We start from the raw sequence: 20,456 nt of genomic DNA on the forward strand, positions 1-20,456 counted from the left end.
TCCCTCTGAACCCGAGAACAGTATTCACTGCATTATATACAAATGATACTGCATTAATGGCAAGATCTCTGAGCCCAAAACTGGCAACTAGAAGATTGCAAACCAGTATACATATATTAGAGAGATGGCTAGCGGACTGGAGGATCCAAGTTAACCCACAGAAGAGTTCAGCTATACTGTTTAGAAGGAAGAAAATACACAATATGGAGGACATTCGTCTTTTGGGAGTTAAGATTCCGTGGCAGAGCGAAGTCAAATATCTCAGAGTGATCCTGGATAGAAAACTTCTATTCAGCAATCATATAAGACACATTATCTCAAAGACATCCAAGGTCATAGCCCAACTCTACCCTGTAATCAACAGACAAAGCAAACTGGATACACAAACAAAATTAATAATTTACAAGATGGTGATTTGGCCGGTCATCACTTATGCGTCCCCTGCATGGAGCCACACCACAAATACAAATATTTTAAAACTACAGAGATTGCAGAATAATTGTCTGTCTGGATGCCCCTTGGTTTATCAGAAACACCCAGATCCATAGAGAAGTCAACATTAATTACATCTCTTCCCTTCTTCTAGATCTAACAGTGAAGTTCTTTACCAAGACTAGCAACCACCCAAATCTGTTGATCAAGGAAGCTTCAGAACATAATGAAGCGGAAAGCTACAAATATAAAAGGCCAAAATATATCTTAAGTACAGCTGAACACAGCTAATTTCACTGCCCTCACTGGGCGAGCATGCGGCTCATAAACACTCCATTCAGAGTTTTTCATTTCAGACAAAGGGGAATACGAAAAGCAATTTTGCTTCACCCATCTAACCAGAATTGTTATTCGTTATTCGTTCCTTGGCCTCACTTCTGGGTCTGGCTCTGGGTGTAGCATTATACATGTCTGTAAGGATATGTGCATTGCATTATGGCATACTAGGGCAATTGATGTGAAGTCATTAGCCTCTATATACAAGTAGAGACTCATGAAGTGACTTCATGAGCAAACCTTGCTTACTTACACTTGGATAAAGGATGAATCCCAGAATATAATTTCTTGGCATCTTTAATTTATAGTATAACCGAGTGAAAAAACTGAAAATCTGGAGGTGTAATTATCCTTATTTGAAACTCTCCATCTGTTAATAATATTCTCTCTCTCTTTGCTGGGCATCTGCAGATGCCATATGGTCACTCCGATGCTCGATGATGTTCCACACCAGGCCTCGCCATGTAGTCCTGTTGTTTGCTTTTCTGGCAGCCTCAACTCTCTGAAGATCAGTCACTCCACACATGCCATCCATCCATCCATCCATCTCATTGATGGTCTACCCCTGCCTCTTTTTCCAGGAACTTTACCTTCTATTACTGTTCTGAGAAGTCCTCCTTCCATCCTTTCTATGTGTCCAAAATATTTTTAACTTTTTTCTGTTAATATCTTTAAGGAGCCTTAAAGTTCTACTAATCTTTTCTAACACCCATTCATTTGTACGCCTTTCAGTATATGATATCCTCAACAGCCTTCTGTAACACCACATCTCAAAAGCATATATTCGTTTCTTATCTGACTTCTTTAGGTTCCAAGTCTCGCATCCATAAGTCGCTGTTGGAAAAACAACTGCATCTAAAATCCTCAACTTTGTTCCCATGGAGATAGATCCATCCTTCCAGATTTTAGACAGGTCTCTGACTGTTGTTTTAGCCATTCCTAACCTTTTTCTGACATCTTCTGAACAGCAATTCTTCACATTAATAATGGATCCCAGGTATTCAAACTTGCTGACTTCCTCAATTCTTTCTCCATTAAGATACAGTTGTTTCTCAAGAGCTTCTCTGTTTGTTTTTCCTTTGAGAACCATGATCTTTGTCTTGCTAGAATTCAGTTGAAGTCCTCTGTTATTACTGATCTTGTTAACTTTGTCAAGAATTAGTCCGAGTTCTTCCATGGCATTACAAAGGAGTACTGTATCATCAGCGTACCTCAGATTACTGATCAATCTACCTCCTATTGTAATTCCTGTCCTGAGCTCATCCAATGCTTCACGCATGATGTCCTCTGCATATATACTAAACAAGTGAGGAGAAAATAAACATCCTTGTCTAACTCCTTTTCCAACTTGAAGCCAGTCAGTCAATCCAACACCTGTTCTTACTGTGGCTTCTTGCTCCTTATACAAGTTGGCTATCAACCTGATAGTGTGTTGAAGAAAACCCATTCTTTTCATTACTTCCCACAGTTTCACATGCTCAACACAGTCAAAAGCTTTAGAGTAGTCTAAGAAACACATTACCAGAGGGAGTCTGAATTCTTTATATTTTTCTATGATCTGTCTAAGGCAAAGGATCTGATCTCTGGTGCCCCTACCTTTCCTAAAACCTGCTTGTTCCTCAGGCATCTCTGCCTCAACTTTGGCCTCAATCCTATTTAATATGATCTTTAATAAAATTTTGCTTGCATGAGATATCAAACTAATAGTTCTATAATTCTTGCATGCCTTCATATCACCTTTCTTGTGTAGTGGTATGAAAACTGATTTCTTCCAGTCTCTAGGCCACGATCCTGTCTCCCATATCCTTGTAATCAATCTATGAAACACTCTTATCCCTCCATCCCCTGTGGCCTTAATTAACTGTGCTGGGATTTCATCTGCACCTGGGGCCTTATTGCTGTTGAGCTGCTTAACTGCTCTTTCAACTTCATGCTTAAGTGGAGGAGGTTCCAAATCAAAATTTTCTTGGTGGGAGGACTCCACATTTTCTTTATCCACTCTGCTGTACAGTTCCTCACAGTATTCTTTCCATCTGTTTTTGATTTCCAACTCTTCTGTTAGTAATGATCCATTCCTGTCTTTGATGACATTCAATTTAGGCTTAAACTTGTGCTTTAAGTCACGAACTAAATAAAACTACCTTTTATAATTATGCCTTCTCATCTGGAATTCTATTTCTTCACATTTATTAGTATAGAACTTTTCCTTGTCCTGCTTGATGGCTCTTCTGATTTCTCTATGTAATCTCTTGTATTCTTCGGTCCGTGTGTCTCTTTGTTTTTCCAGCCACCTTCTTTTGATTAGTTTCCATGTTGAATCTGATATCCATGGGTCTCTTGGTTTTCTTATTGGGCCGGGATACATCTTCGATGTATCCTGTATTATCATCTTGACTCCTTCCCAAAGCATTTCTGGTGAGATTTCCTCATTGGTCTCCAAAAACTCATCCAGCTGAGTTGATGTTTCTTCTGTGAATCCACTAGGAATTACTCTAACATCCAATCTAGTGGAATGTGCCTGACCTGGAAGATTTCGGAGTCTTAGTCTTACTTTGGCTCTTACCAGCTGATGGTCTGTACCACAATCTGCTCCAGGACAAGTATGCACATCAGAGATGCTTGTCTTCCACTGCTGGAGAGCCAGGATGTAATCAATCTGGTGCCTTGACCTATCAATGTTAGATGTCCAAGTATAGGTCTGTCGTGGATGTTTCTGGAAACAGGTATTGGTAATAACTAATCTGTTAGCACGGGCAAATTCCAACAGTCTTTCACCATGGGTGTTATGTTCACCCAGACCAAACATACTACACTCTGGCCTGACTCTCATACTCTTTCCCACTTTTCATTTAAGTCTCCTAAGATGTACAGTATGTCTCTCCTTGGTAGGCAGTCCAAAACGGTTTGTAAGTTTTCATAGAATTCTTCACTCTCCTCTTCAGGCCTATCCATGCAGGGTGCATAAACTACCACAATTGATACATTGGTAGGCTGAGCCTTAAGTCTAATGGAGAGTATCCTATCATTAATGGGGTTATAACCAAGAAGGCTTCTTGCCTGAGTTGTCTTCGGTATCACAGCTACCCCATGATGTTTTGAGTAAAACCTGAGTAAATAACTAGCTTACCATCCTGTCTTTTGAAGTGACCTTCTCCATTCCATCTGGTCTCTGTAATTCCCAAGATGTCAATTTTATATCTATCCATCTCTTTACAGACAATCTCAAGAGTACCCATCTATAAACCCCAGACATTCCATGTACCTATGTAAAATTCCTTTCTAAGAGTAATCTTATACATTCGGTGTTGCTCATTCACAGTATCACTGACTTTTGATGGAGACTGTAATATACTTCTCGAACAGGACCCTCTGCCTAAGCCCTGAATGCAGCTCTGATCATTCTGCGCGACAGCCAATGCAGCATGAGATGCATTATTAGGCACAATCATAGTAGCATTTTGGAGTGAAGTCATTGCAAGAAGAAAGTGGTAGGGTTGCAGAGGCCCTTTCCACATAAGATGAAAGGGCCTCTGCAACCCTACCACTTTCTTAGTGGTAGGATTGCAGAGGCCCTCGAATACTCTAATAGCATTGGGGGGAAGGTAGCAAGAAGAAAAGAAAGAAGCAAAGAAAAAAGGGGAGGGACCACGGGTTTGCCATGCCCATACTCACTAAAGTGAGCCCTTGAGAACGTTAATAATATTAACAACGTAAAAATGAAAACAGCTGAAAATGTCAATTTATATTTAGAACAGCATAATATATATGTAATCGCTGTCTATAGTTTACATTATTATACAAAGTCCAACTTTATACAAGAAGTATAAAGGGTATTCTAGATGAGATCAGAAGTGACAATGTTCTCATAATTGTGGATATGAATATTGACTTGCTGTGGAATAGAAGCTCCTCTCAAGATTATCTGGATTTACTTGGCCTAGATGACCATAAACTAACATTAGCAATGTTTTTAGAGCAACACAAATTTTTGGACACTGACACATGAAATTTTAATTTAAAAAAAAACTTATTATTACAGTTATCACAAATTGTAATAATAAACACAGCTACAGAACTCCCAAAATGGTAGATTGTGATGTACCAAAAAATCTTATGAACAAAGGCTTAAGTTATTATGATATGGTGCTGGAAGATGGGGTACCCAGATTGGAAGGCATCGAAATGGCTACTGGGGAAGAGCAGAGAGGAACTTCCAATGAAGCTAATAGGAATTGATGAAGTTGGATCAAAGCCTTCTAGAAGTTCAACTTCTGATGCAGTTAATCTCAGAAGATGCCTTTGCTTTACTGATTTACATAAAACCGGAACATAGAATGTAAGAAGCATGTATCAAGGAAAACTGGAACTGGTAAAGGAAGAAATGAGAAGAACTAGAGTTAATATTTTTGGAATCGCTGAGCTGAGATGGACAGGAATGAGCCACTTTGATACTGATGATTTTATGATGTATTACTCTGAACATGGAAACCTTTGAAGAAATGGAGTGACATTCATAATTAGAATAGAATACAGAAAATATATTTTGGGTTACAACCCAGTGTCTGACAGATTAATTCTAATCAGAATAAACGCTATTCAAGTGAAGATGAAGTTGAAGAATTTTACAGTAGATTGCAACTAGTAGTATACAGTATTGATAAAGCAGATTTTCTCTTGATGTTAGGTGATTGGAACGCAAAGGTGGGAGAAAAAGAAGAACGAGGCATCACTGAAAGTTTAGTTTAGGACTGAGGAATGATGCAGGAAAAAGGATGTTGGAGTTTTTTGTCAAAAATGGTTGCTTTATTGCAAACACTTGCTTTCAACAACATAAAAGAAGATTTTACACGTGGGCTCCACCTAATAGTGAATACAGAAATCAGACAGATTATATTGTTGCCAGCAGAAGGTGGATAAAGGAAACTTACTAAGGTTGTTTCTGACCTCTGGAATGTCGAATATGAGGAAAGATTGAGAAGATGCAGTTTACAGTGTCCAGTGGATAGGAGGAAGAGGGAAGATATGAAAGAGACCTACAAGTTGGTAAGGGGTTATTATAGGATCAATGTTGCAGAGGTTCTACAGAATACAGTGGGAGATCAGGGGAGAACCAGAGGTCATCCCTGGAAACTATATAAAGAAGGTGTGAGCAGGGGAGTGAGAAGTAGATTTTATGCATGCAGAGTTGTGAATGATTGGAATGCCTTGCCTGAGAGTATTGTGTCTGCAGAGAATTTGAGTGTTTTTAAAGTGTGATATAATGAGCTGTGTATATGATAAAAGGACCTCCTAGATGAGTCTTTGACTCCATGGGGTGTTGGGTGATAATAATTATGTAGGTGATATGTGTTGCCTAAGACATTTCTCCCTCAAGAATTCTAGAAATTCCATTCCCTTATTACTACAAGCAGTTTTCTCTTCCCAGCTTATACTGCTGTAGTTTAAATCGCCCACAACAATCATTCTTCTTACACGTGCCAAGCTCAACTGCCTAAACATCTCCTACTCCTCACCCTCTGTACTCCTTGGCTTGTGTCAACACCCCACTAAATCTCCTGTCTTGCCCAGCTCTAACTCATACCATATGCTTTCAAAATCATTAGTGTCACTGCCTTCCAAAGCCTCCACTCTTAGAGGACATAAGTCATCACTTATCATAAGCAGTACTCCACCACCACATTTTCCCCTCCTATCCCACCGAAAAATGTTATACCCTGCTACTTCTATTCCTGTTTTTATATCATCTACTGTCCACCACGTCTCAGTGATCCCAATAATCTTTGGCCAGACTGATGCTTTCAGCGCCACCAATTCATCTCCTTTATGGCGATACTCCTGGCATTAGTATAAAGCATAAAAATGTCACTGCATCTATACTTATCATTATCTCCTCCAGACCCCCCACTGGACTGATGTCTTCCCTCAAGCACCCATTCCACAAGAGACCATCCCTACTACCATTCACCCTGGGAATTCTAGTTTCCCTTGCATTGACACACCAACTCATTCAGGAAACAGCAATCTCTCCAGATGTCTATGTCCTTCCTCATTCAAATGCAAGCAGTCTCTCGAATACAGTTTCTTTTTGTCCTCAAATGCCCTCCAAGCATCCACATATTCCAATCCTCTCTTCTCACACATTCTGGTTATCAGCTCGTCACTATCATACCTGGGCAATGCACACAATCTTTCCTCTCTGCGTTTTCTTTTGCACAACCTCAAGCAAGAATCTCAGATCTCCCACTGCCCAATTTACACTGCCTCTCAAGTCATTCGTGCCCACCATCACAATCATTTCATCCATCCTTTCATCCCTCTTAATTGCCATAGCCACACTTTCTATCATCCCTCCAGACAAACACTCCTCGGCATCCTATCTTGCACACCATGGATCATCGAGTCTCCATACATCACACCTCTTATCACTCTGTTCCTTGATTGCTCACTTGTATCCCTCACTCTCTTTCATCTGTCCTTTCTCTCAGTGTTCTCCTACTTACCTGCTGTCCTGGCATCACTCTATCCCTGGTTCCAGCACTCCCTCGCATTCTTCTTTCCTCTTCCATCATTCCCATAACTCTCTCTCACTCCTCCTCTGATTTGCCTTGCATTCATCTCTTCCATTTGCCTACTCTCATCTCATTCCCGAAACATTCTATCTCCTCTTTCAACTCATCTATCTCTCTCTCTCTGCAAGTCACTTTATATTTATTATACTATATTCACAATCTTTTTCTCCTTTTGAAACCATCTTGGATGCTTGCAATCTATAGCATTCCATATATTTTGGAGATATTGAATTTGCCACATCACAGAACCTAGTTCACTGGAGAAAAGAATAATAGATTATGTTTATAAACCAACGTATTGTCTAAACCAATTTATAAATGCATTTTAAACTTGAAAATAGCAAAAAATAGAAAAACAGGGAAAAAAAGTGCATTCCTTAATGCAAAAAAGTCCCTTCTAACAGACTTATTTTTTAAAAAAATTACAGAGGTAATTCTATAATTCCTGATTTTCTGAAAATCAAAGAAAATGTACAGTCTGAAAAGGCACAGAAGGTATACAGAAATTGGAGTTTTGCTCTTCTGCAAGCCAAAATACAAAAAACCAGAATGGACCTGTTCTCTGCTAAACAAAAAAGCACATCACATAATATATTATTCTTTTCTTTTTTTCTCCAGTGAACTAGGTTCTGTGATGCTGACTGTTGAAGTGGATAATCTCATGTGTCTGTGCTTATGTGGTCAAATGGATTACACATTATCAATGTATTTTATTAATATTATTATTATTTCGTGACACTTCCAAGGAGTCTTTAGACTCATTGAGGAAGGGCACTAATCAACAACTCTGTCTCCACCACTGAATTCATCAACTACACTGAACCACTACTACCATCATCATCTACACCAAAGCCATCTACTACCCACCACCACTAGTATTTTTTGTCTGTAAATTGCATGTGTTCTGAAAGCTGATTTGTCCGTATGAGTTTTATTGTTTTAGCCAGATAGAAGGTTTGATTATGCAGTATCAAGAGCATGTTTTTTGAAATGCTCCATACAAAAATTGGCTAAAGCCCATGTCTTTTCCTTCTGTTTATATACCGGTTGAAGTAACTGGTGTGGATTGTAAAATGAAGAGATTAGTTATTGGGAGAGGGGAACATTTTTAATTAATGTTAAAGTGTCATGATATCTTTACTATTAAAAACTAAAGTTTCAGTTAAAGATTTAAAGTGGGTGGAAGTTTTTGTATAAGATGAAGTATGGTCAGTAGCATCTATTAAAGGATGGAGAGATTTATTGGGTTTATAAATTTTGGGTAAGGTAAGGTTTTTAAAGTTTTTTTTTTTTTTTTTTTAAAAGTTTTAGAGAAGTAGAATCTCTGCACTGCTTTAAAGACATATAATCTCTGTCAGCAGATAAGCCAGTTGCCCTTATCTGCTTGACTGATAAATTTCATCTTTTCTCTGTTCCAGAGGTGTACAAGATTACTTGTTAATCTAATAGACAAGCTTACATTTTGAAAAATTATGGGGACAACTGTTAGTTATAAACCAAAATCACTACTTGACGTTTCGACCTTCATATCAAGGTCATTATCTGGAGCATACACAATATATACAGAGAAATAAGCTGCATTACAATCTACATGGTTTGCTAAAGTTACTGACCAACCATTACTACAATTATTGGCCTGACCTCTGGTGAAAAAAAAAACAAAAAAAACTCTTTACTACATCAAAGCTAGAGTCCTATTATTATTATTATTATTATTATCTATTGGGTTACAAAACTAAATTGGACTGGAGAGCATCATGTTTATATATATATATATATATTTAAAAAAAATAAAAAAAAACCAATGTGATTATACATATAAATTTCAACCAATTGGTATGGAATAGTTTCCTAAAGTATGCTAGATACTAAGTAGGCTGAATATGTGCCATCCAAATTCTTGGAATTTTTATGCCACCATTATTGTTGAGATTAGGGTGGTTAATCAGAATTTCACACACTTCTTTACATTTTCTTTCATACCAGGTTTTTGTATGATGTAAAGAGCAGGTACTTTTCCAATCAATTTGGTGTAGGGTGTTGAGAGCGTGATCTGAGAGGCCTGCTCACCAAAATTGTTATATTTAATGTTTCTTTTGTGTTCTTTTTTTACGTATAGGGATTGTACATCCAGTTTCACCAATATAAGGTAAATTACTTATATAGGATTGGAAGACAACCCAGTGATTGCAAAAATCAAAATATAACTTAAGATACCAAGCCAACTATTCATAAGAGAAACTTATAATTCAGACTCACTTAAAAACCAAGAAGTTAAAGACTGCTTTATAAAAGAATTTACAAACTCCCTTAACAAGTCTGACACCACAACTCACACAGAAAATAGAAACCAATTGATGAAATTAACATGAACAGTAGAAAGTATTTTACCTTGGGTATAATAAATGTTAAAGATACCAAGCTATTTTAAACCTGGTTTTACTCCATTTCCCAAGTAAGCAAACAGACAAGTAAGTCAAGTTTGCGCCTGCAAGTATTGCAAGTCTAGTTGACCCCACACACAGTGCAAGTCAAGGCTACTCATGGTAAAGCTCTGTATTACTAAAATCTTGGTATTTCTAGCCTGGCTCCCACTGATGAGACCTCAATAAAGGTCGAAACCGGTCTGGGTAGTAGCTCCTTGCCTTTAATACATAGCATCATACATCTCCTCCAGGAGATGTGCTTTGCATTAAGGGTAAATATTAAGAATAGTGATCAGAGCTTATCCACCTTTACCATGAGTTGCCTTGACTTGCACTATGTGTGGGGTCATCTAGACTTGCAATACTTGCAGGCGCAAACTTGACTTACTTGTCTGTTTGCTTACTTGGGAAATGGAGTAAAACCAGGTTTAAAATAGCTTGGTATCTTTAACATGAACTGGCAAACATTCAAGAACAGCATCAATGAAGCAGCCAAAAATACACTCCCACAATTAAAAAGGAAAAGGAATAAACCTTAGATAAATGAAAAAATATTAAAGTTGATGGAACAAAGAGAAAAGTTAAAGAACAAACCTGAATATAAAAGCATGAATAAAGAAATAAAAAAAAGAATGCTGGAAAGCCAAAGAGGAATGGATTAAGAATAAATGTATAGACTTAGAAAACACTTGATAGAAGACAGTAGCAGAGAATTGTATGAAAAGATCAGAGAAATGACAAGCTCGACAAATATAATAAATAATGCAAGTGTCATTAGAGTCTCAAGAGACCCATTTTCTAATGAATAAAAAAGGCATCATGGAAAGATGGATTGAATATACAAGGAAATTATACAAGCAACAAAGAAATAATATTCCTGAACAGACTGATTTAGAAGGACCACCCATTTTACTTCGTGAAGTTGAAAACACTGTCAGAAAACTAAAACCACATAAAGCTGCAGGAATAGATAATATCTTGGCGAAATGATTGAGGGCTCGATGAAGTAGGAATGAAATTTCTAACAAATTTATGCAATAAGATATAAGAGACTGGATTTCTACCCAAAGATATTAATCACTCAATTTTTGTTCCAATTTCCAAAAAAATGATAGCTACAAGATATGAAGAGTTCAGGATAATTAGCCTCATCAGTCAAGTATCAAAAGTCCTCCTATATGTTATTCTTGAAAGAAATAAAAGAAAAATAAACAGAAATAAATGATACACAAAGTGGCTTCAGGGAAAATGTAGGTATAAGAGAAGGTATTTTCAATGTCAGAACCATCATAGAAAGATATCTAGAAAAACAAAAAGATGTATATCTCTGCTTCATAGATTACAAAAAGGCATTCAGCAGTGTTCAACATGAGCAATTAATTGAAATCTTTCAAAAATAGGCATGGATGGAAAACACATACGGCTAATAACTGATCTTTACTGGGAATAGACTGCATCTTTGAGAATAAATACAGAGACCTTAGAAGAATTCCAAATTCAGAAAGGTGTGTGAGACAAGGCTGTGTCTTGTCTCCGATTCTCTTTAACCTGTACACAGAAGAAATATTTAATAAAATTACTAACCTTAAAGGAATCACTGTAGGGGGCAGAAATATTAATAGCCTAAGATATGCAGATGACACTGTTCTTCTAGCTGAAAACAGATATGACCTCAAGAATGATATAGAGGAAACCCTCAAGTATAGCAAACAGTATGGCCTCAATTTCAACTTTAAAAAGACAAAAATCATGATAATTTCAAGAGAAAAGGAAATACCAAAATTATGCATCAATATAAAAGGAAATAAATTAGAACAGGTGCAAACATAAACATACCTCAGACACTTGATCACAGAGAAAGGTAGGACAGAAGATGAAATTAGAAAAAGGATTGAAATTGCAAGGTCAACTTTTAACAGTATGAAAAATCTACTGACATCTAGAGAATTAAATCTGAAAACAAGACTAAGATCTCCAAATGTTACATATGGTCCACATTATTATACGAAGTAGAGACATGGGCACTCTCCAATCTGAGTGAAAAAAACTGGAGGCATTTGAAATGTGGATGCTGCGAAGAATCTACTCTGAGAATATCATGGAAAGACAAATGAAGAGGTACTAGAGATGGTATGCATGAACAGGAGGAGCCTGATAAAAGAAATTAAAAAGAGAAAAGTCAGCTATTTCGGACATTTCTGAGACATAACTGCCTACAAAGGACACTTCTCGAAGGAACTGTTGAGGGAAAGAGAAGGAGAGGAAGACAAGACTGGAGTGGAGGAAAAATATAGAATACTGGACTTATCTCTCATAGGAATGCAGCAAAGAGGCACAGAATAGGACAGGACTATGAGAGCTCTGCTCCAATGCTCTGGAATTTGATTCTCTGACCAGGCCTTCTGAATTATGCAATGCAGTTACTGTAAAACTTTTATACCTCCATATTTGAGCATTTCTGGTCAAATTTCATCTACTCCAGCTGCTTTTCCACATTTCAGGTTTTTGATGACTTTTTCTACTTCAAGTATGGATATGTATTCCTGATTGCATTCCTTTTGGAAGTTTTCTACCATCATGCTGACACTGCTTGTTTCATTTAGCAGTCTTTTGAAGTAATTACTTCAGACATCTAGAATATTGTTATCTTCAGTTTTCATGTTGCCTTTATCATCTCTGATTCCTTTTGCAGTACTTTTTCCTCCATCTCTAAGTTGTTTCAATAGCCTCCAGAATATTTTACCACCTCCTTGATATTTATTTTCTGTATTCTTACCAAAGTCTTCCCATGACTTTTGTTTATATAGTTTTACGCAGTGCTTTGCTTTCTCGCATTTTTCTCTGTATTTGCTAAGAGCACGAGCTGATTTACTTGCCAGGAACTTTTGATATGCTTTCTTCATTTCCTTCACTGCCTCTTTAATTTCCTGAGTCCAACATGGAGTTCTGATTTTTCTGTCCTTATAACCTTACCACATGCCTCTCTGGCTGAATCAATCGATGTTTTCTTTAGGATTTGTCATTGAATCTCCAAAGTTTGGTTATTTTCAAATTCTTTCATTTTTTCTTCAATGATGTGTGTATTTGAGTCTTCAATTCACCTCTGAAAGCTGCTGAATCTGGATTTGCTTTAAAACTTTCTTGCACACTCTTCTTTTCAATATGAAATTCAGTTTTATTCTGATTAAAACTAAATATTGATCACTTCCTACTTTAAATCCTCTGTATACTCTGTCCTGAAGTAGTGGAAAAACATCACTATCAACTATAATATAGCCAGTGAGACTTTTCTTATTTCTTGAAACATGGTCAGTAATAACTAATCCATGTCCTGAACAGAAATCCAACAGGCATTTATCATTATTATGAGCTTTGAGCTTTTCTCTAAATTTTCCCCAAACATTTCTATATGTTAGGTAATCATTTCCTATTATTTTACTATTATACAAGAACCAATTTTTCCTTTTTCATTGATCCAGCTGCCCTCTCTAATGCCTAATTAATATTGAGATTATAATGTTTTGTGTAGCTAGTCATGATTAATTTTATCTTTCATTTGCTTATATTAGGCCAAATGACCTATTATATCCAAATGACTTAGCTTTTTATAATCTGATTTTACTCAGTTTGGGTTGTTAATTCTATTTCCATTGTTTGTTATATATTAGTTTTGGATGTTTTCAAAGTGGGTTGTTTGTTTTGTCTGTATTTCTTACTAATTCACTGTTGGTCAGACATCCCTTTTTAGGATTCAAACCCTTTTTTTTTTTTTTTTCAATCCAAATAGCATTGTTCTGATTCTGCTACAGAGTAATAAATTTCTAACTTCATATTAGCTTCAGTTTAAAGTACAAGATGTAGAATATAGACTTATTAAGTAAGTAGTAATAATATCAGTTTGATAAATTTGAAATATCATCACTTAAAATGTTTATTTCTATGTTAAATATTAATTTATGGTTATTATGAAACTACTGATTATATTTAGAACTGTGTTCTGGAAATAAAAAATTATATATATATATATATGACAGAATGATCATTGACTCGGTTAACATACATAGTTTTATGAAAAAATTGAATGACTAGAACCGAGATTTAATTAAAAAGGTTTTAATATAAACACACTACTAGTTTCGGCCTGTAACAGCCTTCTTCTTCCACTTCCAAAGATCTGTTCCTTAATTAGCCCCACTTCCAAAGATCCGTTCCTTAATTAGCTACCCAAAACCTTGTCATCATCAACTCAAATACCCTGTCGTATATAAAATATTATGCGACTGCGATATTCCTTATTTCGGGCAGACAGACAAATCTGTCGAAATGCGTATGGAAGAACACATGAGAGACATTACTTACAAGAGACAGCGAGCGAGTGCATTATCAAGTCACATCCTTTTCTCGGCTAATCCTAATGATGATAACCAAAGTCACAAAGTCTGCTGGGAAAAATCTACAAACATCTTCCGTTGCAGTGACGAAATAGAGAGAAAAATTGTGGAATCGAGAGAAAATCATCTTCAATCCTGTTCATCTAAATAACAACTTAAGCTACAACCTCCCAGATAGTCATTCAGCTGTAATCATGTACTGGCGTTCACGTGATGCAGCAAGCACGCACTCTCCCAACAATGCAACAAATGAAAGAACAGCTTCAAATACAACTACAACGTTTTCATGCTAATTATGTATAAAGACTGTCTATGTTGTTCATAGTCTTTTAACCCTCAATGTTTAGTGTTTTTTCTTTTATAATGTCACCTGAAGAAGGCTGTTACAGGCCGAAACTAGTAGTGTGTTTATATTAAAACCTTTTTAATTAAATCTCGGTTCTAGTCATTCAATTTTTTCATAAAAATATATATATATATATATATTTATAGCAATTTGTAGTATTAACTCCGTACTCGGTATATATATATATATATATATATATAGATATAGATATATATACACACACACATACACTCATGTTCATAGAAACTGCATTATCTGCTTTAACCATTTTTTTTTGGTAATTAAATTTGAATGCCTTTTTGAAAAGGGTGTAGCATGATAATTGTCACAAATAATGAAGGTAATATAACATTTTTATTTGTGATTAATATTTGGCTCTTTTTACTACAAGATGTGACATAATTAGGAAATGACAACAAATTTGCAGATATTTCAAAAATGGAGTGAACAGTGATATTTTCATTGGAATAACAAATACTGGTATCAAAATTTAGTCCAACTACACAGTTTTACTAACATTCAAAGCTGAAAATTCACCTTTTGCTGTTTAGTACTTCATGGGCCCTCCTCTTGACTTTATTACAGTTTGGCATTGGCAGGGCATTGACAAAATCAATTTCCTTTTGAATACAACTGTCAGTTCATGGTTCCTTACCCTTATAATAGCTTTTTGGAGCTCCCAAAGTGTTTTGGCTTTTTCTTGGTACCATAAACTCTTAATGAAGTTGAGATCTGGGCTGTTTCCTACCTATGGTAGGCCACTGAATCAAGTGTTCATTGAGCCACTTATTAACCTACTTTTTTAAGTACTAAGCTCAATTCATATGGTACATTTTAGGGTTATAATAGCATTACTTGCTTTTTTATTCCCTATGACAAGGGGCAGAATCATCCTGAAAGATGCAGTTTGTCATTACGGTAAAGTGGTCTCTGATAGTAGACAGCAATTTTTCTTCAAAAATTTTCTGGTACACCTATGTATTCACTGAACTACTGATCAGGGGTCCATTTGGCATGATCTTTGCACCAATTTAACCAAGCAGTTTATTTATTTTTTTTTTTTGGTTAATGAGGACTTCTTTTTAGGGCACCTGGCTATCATTCCCTGTCAAATGAGTCTTCTCCTAACATTTACAGATCTTGTCACAACTTCTGTTCCCCAGTCCCGTTTCAGTTCTCTGGATGATGCACGCCGACTTTTGAGGAGAGCTGCTTTAGAACTCAATCTTGGCATGGTGTAGACCAGGATTTCCTAAACTTTTCCGATACTCTACGGAACACTTCACAAATCCTGAAATTTTCACGGAACACCTTGATTATTTTGTAATGTATTAATTAATAATTAATTGTTAACTTAGCTTATTTTATTATTGATTATTAATTAATAATTAATTAAATATAAATTAAACAAACATCATTAAATTAATTTGTATTTTTTGTACACTGAAGATCGCTTTGTAGGCTGGTGATGAATGACTCACTATCTGTTGCGTCACAAACACCTTCAATAAGAGATTTCTTAATACCAAAATTAATCAAAATCCATTGTCTCTTATTCGTATTAAAATTTAAATCTGCAGGCCAATTACTTTTAAAAAATCATGGCACTACGATTTCAAAACTTTCACCCTACAATATGAACTTGCGAAGAAAGTATTCAGTATTACTAGATTTGAGAACCAGATTCAAACTACCTTGATCTTCAATTTTAGTGGAAAATTTTTCTTTATATTTCCTTGCTGATAGGTCACTAACATTTGCAACACAGATGTTATTTCACTCAGTTTTGAGAACAGAGGGTACTCCATCCATTGTTATAATCAGCTTACAGGCAGTTTTTATGATCGGTCATAAATAGCGGTATTCTCTTTCCCAATTGTTGAAAGATTTCGAATGGTGAAAATTAATGATAATTCATTCATGAATATTTCCATGTTTAAAAATATGCTGCTTGGTCACTGACATTTGCTACACAGATTCATTTCCTTCAGTTTTGAGAACAGAGGATATGGCCTCAATTGTTATAATCCGCTTGATGGGAATTTTTATGAGCGGTCATAAACAGCGGTATTCCCTTTCCCAAATGTTGAAAGATTTTGATGTGTGAAAATTAACGATACACAGATGTTATTAGGCGTTTTGGGTCTGAGCTTTTTGACATATTCACAAATATTATTCTCCTCAGAATATTTCCATTATAAAATATTTATTCATGAAAAATGCTTAGAGAACTAAAATGACAAATTCCAGGAGAACTTCTCGCGGAACACTTATTCACCTTCTGCAGAACACAGTTTTGGAAACCCTGGTGTAGACAGTGGCTTCCTTCCTTTCAGCAGATCCAGTTTTCTTCATTTTCAACAGCAGCCATACCACAGTAGATTGACTACAGGACACCCTTTTTGTTATTTCATGAGACGAATAGCTTCTCTATTCAAAGCTTTTTCTGTGAGGTGTTAACTGCACGTAACTAGCCATAGTGATTTTGCCATGAAAATTGTGAAAACTAGTTTATGTAAGGTGATATGGTTTCTATGAACACAAGTATGGTGTCTGTGTGTGTGTGTGTATATATATATATATATATATATATATATATTTTTTTTTTTTTTTTTTTTTTTAATGTTTTTAGGCCTCTCGTCAGAAAAAAAAAGATGCAGCTGAGAAGAAAAGGCATAAATTAGGAATTAAGATTTGCAGTAATTATCTTATAAATCAGTTTGTTCAAAATAGTTCTGGTGAGAGTTGTAATGTACAGTTGGATAATGACTTATACAAACTTCCTCCACTAGCAAGTCATACAGCAGATAGGTGATTCACTTTAATTTTTTTTATTATTAAAATAAGATAGAAAAAACATAATTAAATGTTATTAATTTCTTAATTTAATAAGGAATTAAGATTTGCAATAATTATCTTATAAGTCAGTCAGTTAAAAAAACACCTTTCGAATGGTAATCTCTCCTTCACTGTATAGAAAACCCACTCACACAGGCAAATACAGTCACAAACTTTTCACACCATCACCCCCTCCCAACCATTAAAACTCTAACCAATAGAGCCTATAATCTTTGTTCCAGTGGAGTCTGTCTTTCAACAGAGCTCAACTATACACAGCACCTTCCTATCCAATGGCTACAGTGCTTAGAATTAAAAAAATAATTAGGTCTTTCTCCCATTCCTTGGCCATCCCTTCAGAAGGATTTCAGAAATCCCATCAGCATCTCCTACATTTGAGGGCACATCAGAAAAAATAGCCAGGTCTTTAAAAAATGTACAACCTCTACACAGCTTTGAAGCCCTACTGGAAACTTGCTACCCTTATCTGTTCTATCAGAGATCAGCAACCCTCTCTCTCTCTCTCTCTCAGCGCCTGGAGTATATAAAGTACCCTGTAACTACAAGTTGGCTTACTTTGGATAGACAAGTCTATCAGCTGCTATCCATTTAGCCACAAATCTTACATCTGCAGTCAACTGTGGTCATGGTCATTCAGACCTTGCAGACCATGTACTGGATACCAGTCGCAGAATCTTCTGGAAGAAAACCATCATTCTCCACCATAGTAAATTTAAAAATGAAAGACTGTTTTTGGAATTGGCAGTGGCATTCAGAAATGAAACTAATTCAAACAAATACAGATGCATAAAACTTACCAAAATTTGGGAAACAATAATCATCAGAGGTCCCAGTTTACATTCTAGGCCTCCTACAAATGCCATAGAGGGTGCACCTCCTTAGATAGGACTTTACAGTCACCCACATTTGACTTCATTGAGTATTTTGTTGTTTATTATTTGTACTTCCTGAAGATGTCTCAGTAAATAAGACGAAATATTGGAAGCATTAAAATTATTTTTTAATCCTTTCTTAGTGCTGTCAATATTCCATTAAACCTTCAACATGAAGTTCAAAAAAGATCTGAAGGGAGTAGGTGGATATGGATAGTGGAGTAGGTGATTTGCTTTATTTAAAATTTTTTTATTAAAATTAGATAGAAACTTTTAGTTTGTATTATATTCCCTCTTTTTCTTACTCATCTAAACATTGTAACCCACAAACCTTCAGTCATACTCATACGGAGCACTCTACAAACCGCTTACCATTTTTGTCAGTTGCCTTTTCACTTGCCCCTATTTCCAACACTTCACTTTCCAAGAAACCCAGGCATCTGGCGATTGGCTCTCTGATAGATACCAGAGAGTTGCATGTGAAAGAGCAGTATCAGGGAGTAAGAAAGTTACAAGTAGAGTTCCACAGGGGTCAATCCTGGCACCATTGCTGTTCAAACTTTATTTCAGTGATATTGTCACAGGACTACAGGGAGATGTTCAGTTGTTTGCAGATGATGTGAAGCTTGGGAGGGTTATTAATAATAGTACTCATGTTTTGGCTCTTCAAGAGGATTTGAATATGCTGGAAGGGTGGCCAAAGCAATGGTGATGTCAGTTTAATGAAATAAATGTAAGGTTTTAAAATTTGGGATCCACGGATGGGATGCTTCATACTCGCTTGGTGGAGTTATACTGGAAGTGGAGGAAGAAAGGGATCTTGGGGTGATTGTGGATAGAGATGTTCCAGGGACATATTGCAAAGGTTGTGAAGACACATCAGGGAATTATGGCAATGTCGAGGAGAACATTGACCACGAGAGATAAATGTGTTGGTCCCATTGCATAGAGCTTTAATTAGACCACATCAGGATTTCTGTGCTCAGATCTGTCAATAGGATTTGAAAGGGATGAAGTAACCTTGAAGAGGGTGAAGAGACATACAAAAACGATGTCGGGACTGTACAATGTTGATCATGAGGATAGACTGAGGCCATGTAGACTGCAGAGTTTGGTGGATAGAAGGGAAAGGGGGGATATGATTGAGACATTTAAGCTGTTGAAGGGTTATTATTGTATTAACACTGAGGAAATTTTTCTTATGGTAGAATGAGAAAAAGAAACAAGGATAAGAGGCCATCCCTGGGAGTTGCAAAAGGAGGTGGTGAGTAAAAGGGTAAGAATAAGTTTTTTGCATGGAGAGTGGTCAGAGCATGGAGTGCATTGCCTGAGAGGGTGCATGTAAACTGGATGATTTTAAGGAATGGTATGATAGAGTTTGTGTTCACGTGTTGACCTCCCATGATGAGTCTTGTGACTCCATGAGGGTCAGGAAAATAATGAAAATAAATAATAATAAATCTAAATCTATGCACAGTAGTCCAGATGTTGGGTTGTATCTGAGCCTCATAAAGAGAGGTCACCTTTTTTATTCCTAGTTATCTGTGTATGCTTCAACATCCAACTGATCCTTTGATCTGTTTTGCCTGTGTTTACAGTATACCTTTGAACTTCAACTCCCTATTCACCATCAACTTGAAATCCTTACCCATTTTGACTGTGGTGATATAGATTGGAAGGAGAAAATGACACATGATGAAATGGAATTTATACAGTTACTAAGGGATAATTACCTGAAAAAGCATGTGATGGAGGGGAATATGAATTTAAGTGCATTGGATCTGGTAATAGCATCAGAATATCCACTCTACCTCCAATTGGGGGAAGTGACCATGCAGTCTTGTCCTGGGAGTTTGCTCAATACATGGAAATTTGTCAAGAAAGGGTTTATGTGGAACTAGAAAGCTGGTGATTTTGACAAACTTAGGAGACAACTTAGAGCAATGCCATGGCATAGGAAACTATGTGGAATGAATGTCATTAGGAAGCAGTCAAAGATTGTTTGAATGACGCAGTATCAGAGTTCATACCCAGGGTAAGGAGAATAAACTGAGTAGGAACTAAGTGGATGACTAGCAATATAAAGCAGGAGCTGCAAAAAAAAAGAAAAAAGCATTGTGGAAAGAATTATTATTATTATTATTATTATTATTATTATTCAGGCCTCCAAGGAGTCAAAAGACTCATCGAGGGAGGTCCTTTCTAAGACATAAAGTCTGTCAAGA

At 36.3% G+C, this 20,456-nt stretch overlaps 1 protein-coding gene across 1 annotated transcript in view; it reads left to right on the forward strand.

Moving 5' to 3' along the window:
• The window catches only part of mus201 (rad2 superfamily protein mus201), a 296,493-nt gene that overhangs the window by 83,967 nt on the left and 192,070 nt on the right, over positions 1-20,456 (forward strand). Inside the window, exon 3 of the mRNA XM_090412474.1 lies at positions 17,133-17,311. Coding sequence (XP_090268600.1) covers positions 17,133-17,311 — 179 coding nt within the window. The remainder of the gene's footprint in view (positions 1-17,132; positions 17,312-20,456) is intronic.

This window comes from Typopeltis vanoorti, chromosome 22, assembly GCF_054136105.1.
Source record: "Typopeltis vanoorti isolate ZY-2024b chromosome 22, IOZ_Tvanoo_1.0, whole genome shotgun sequence".
NCBI classification, from domain to species: Eukaryota; Metazoa; Arthropoda; class Arachnida; order Uropygi; family Thelyphonidae; genus Typopeltis; species Typopeltis vanoorti.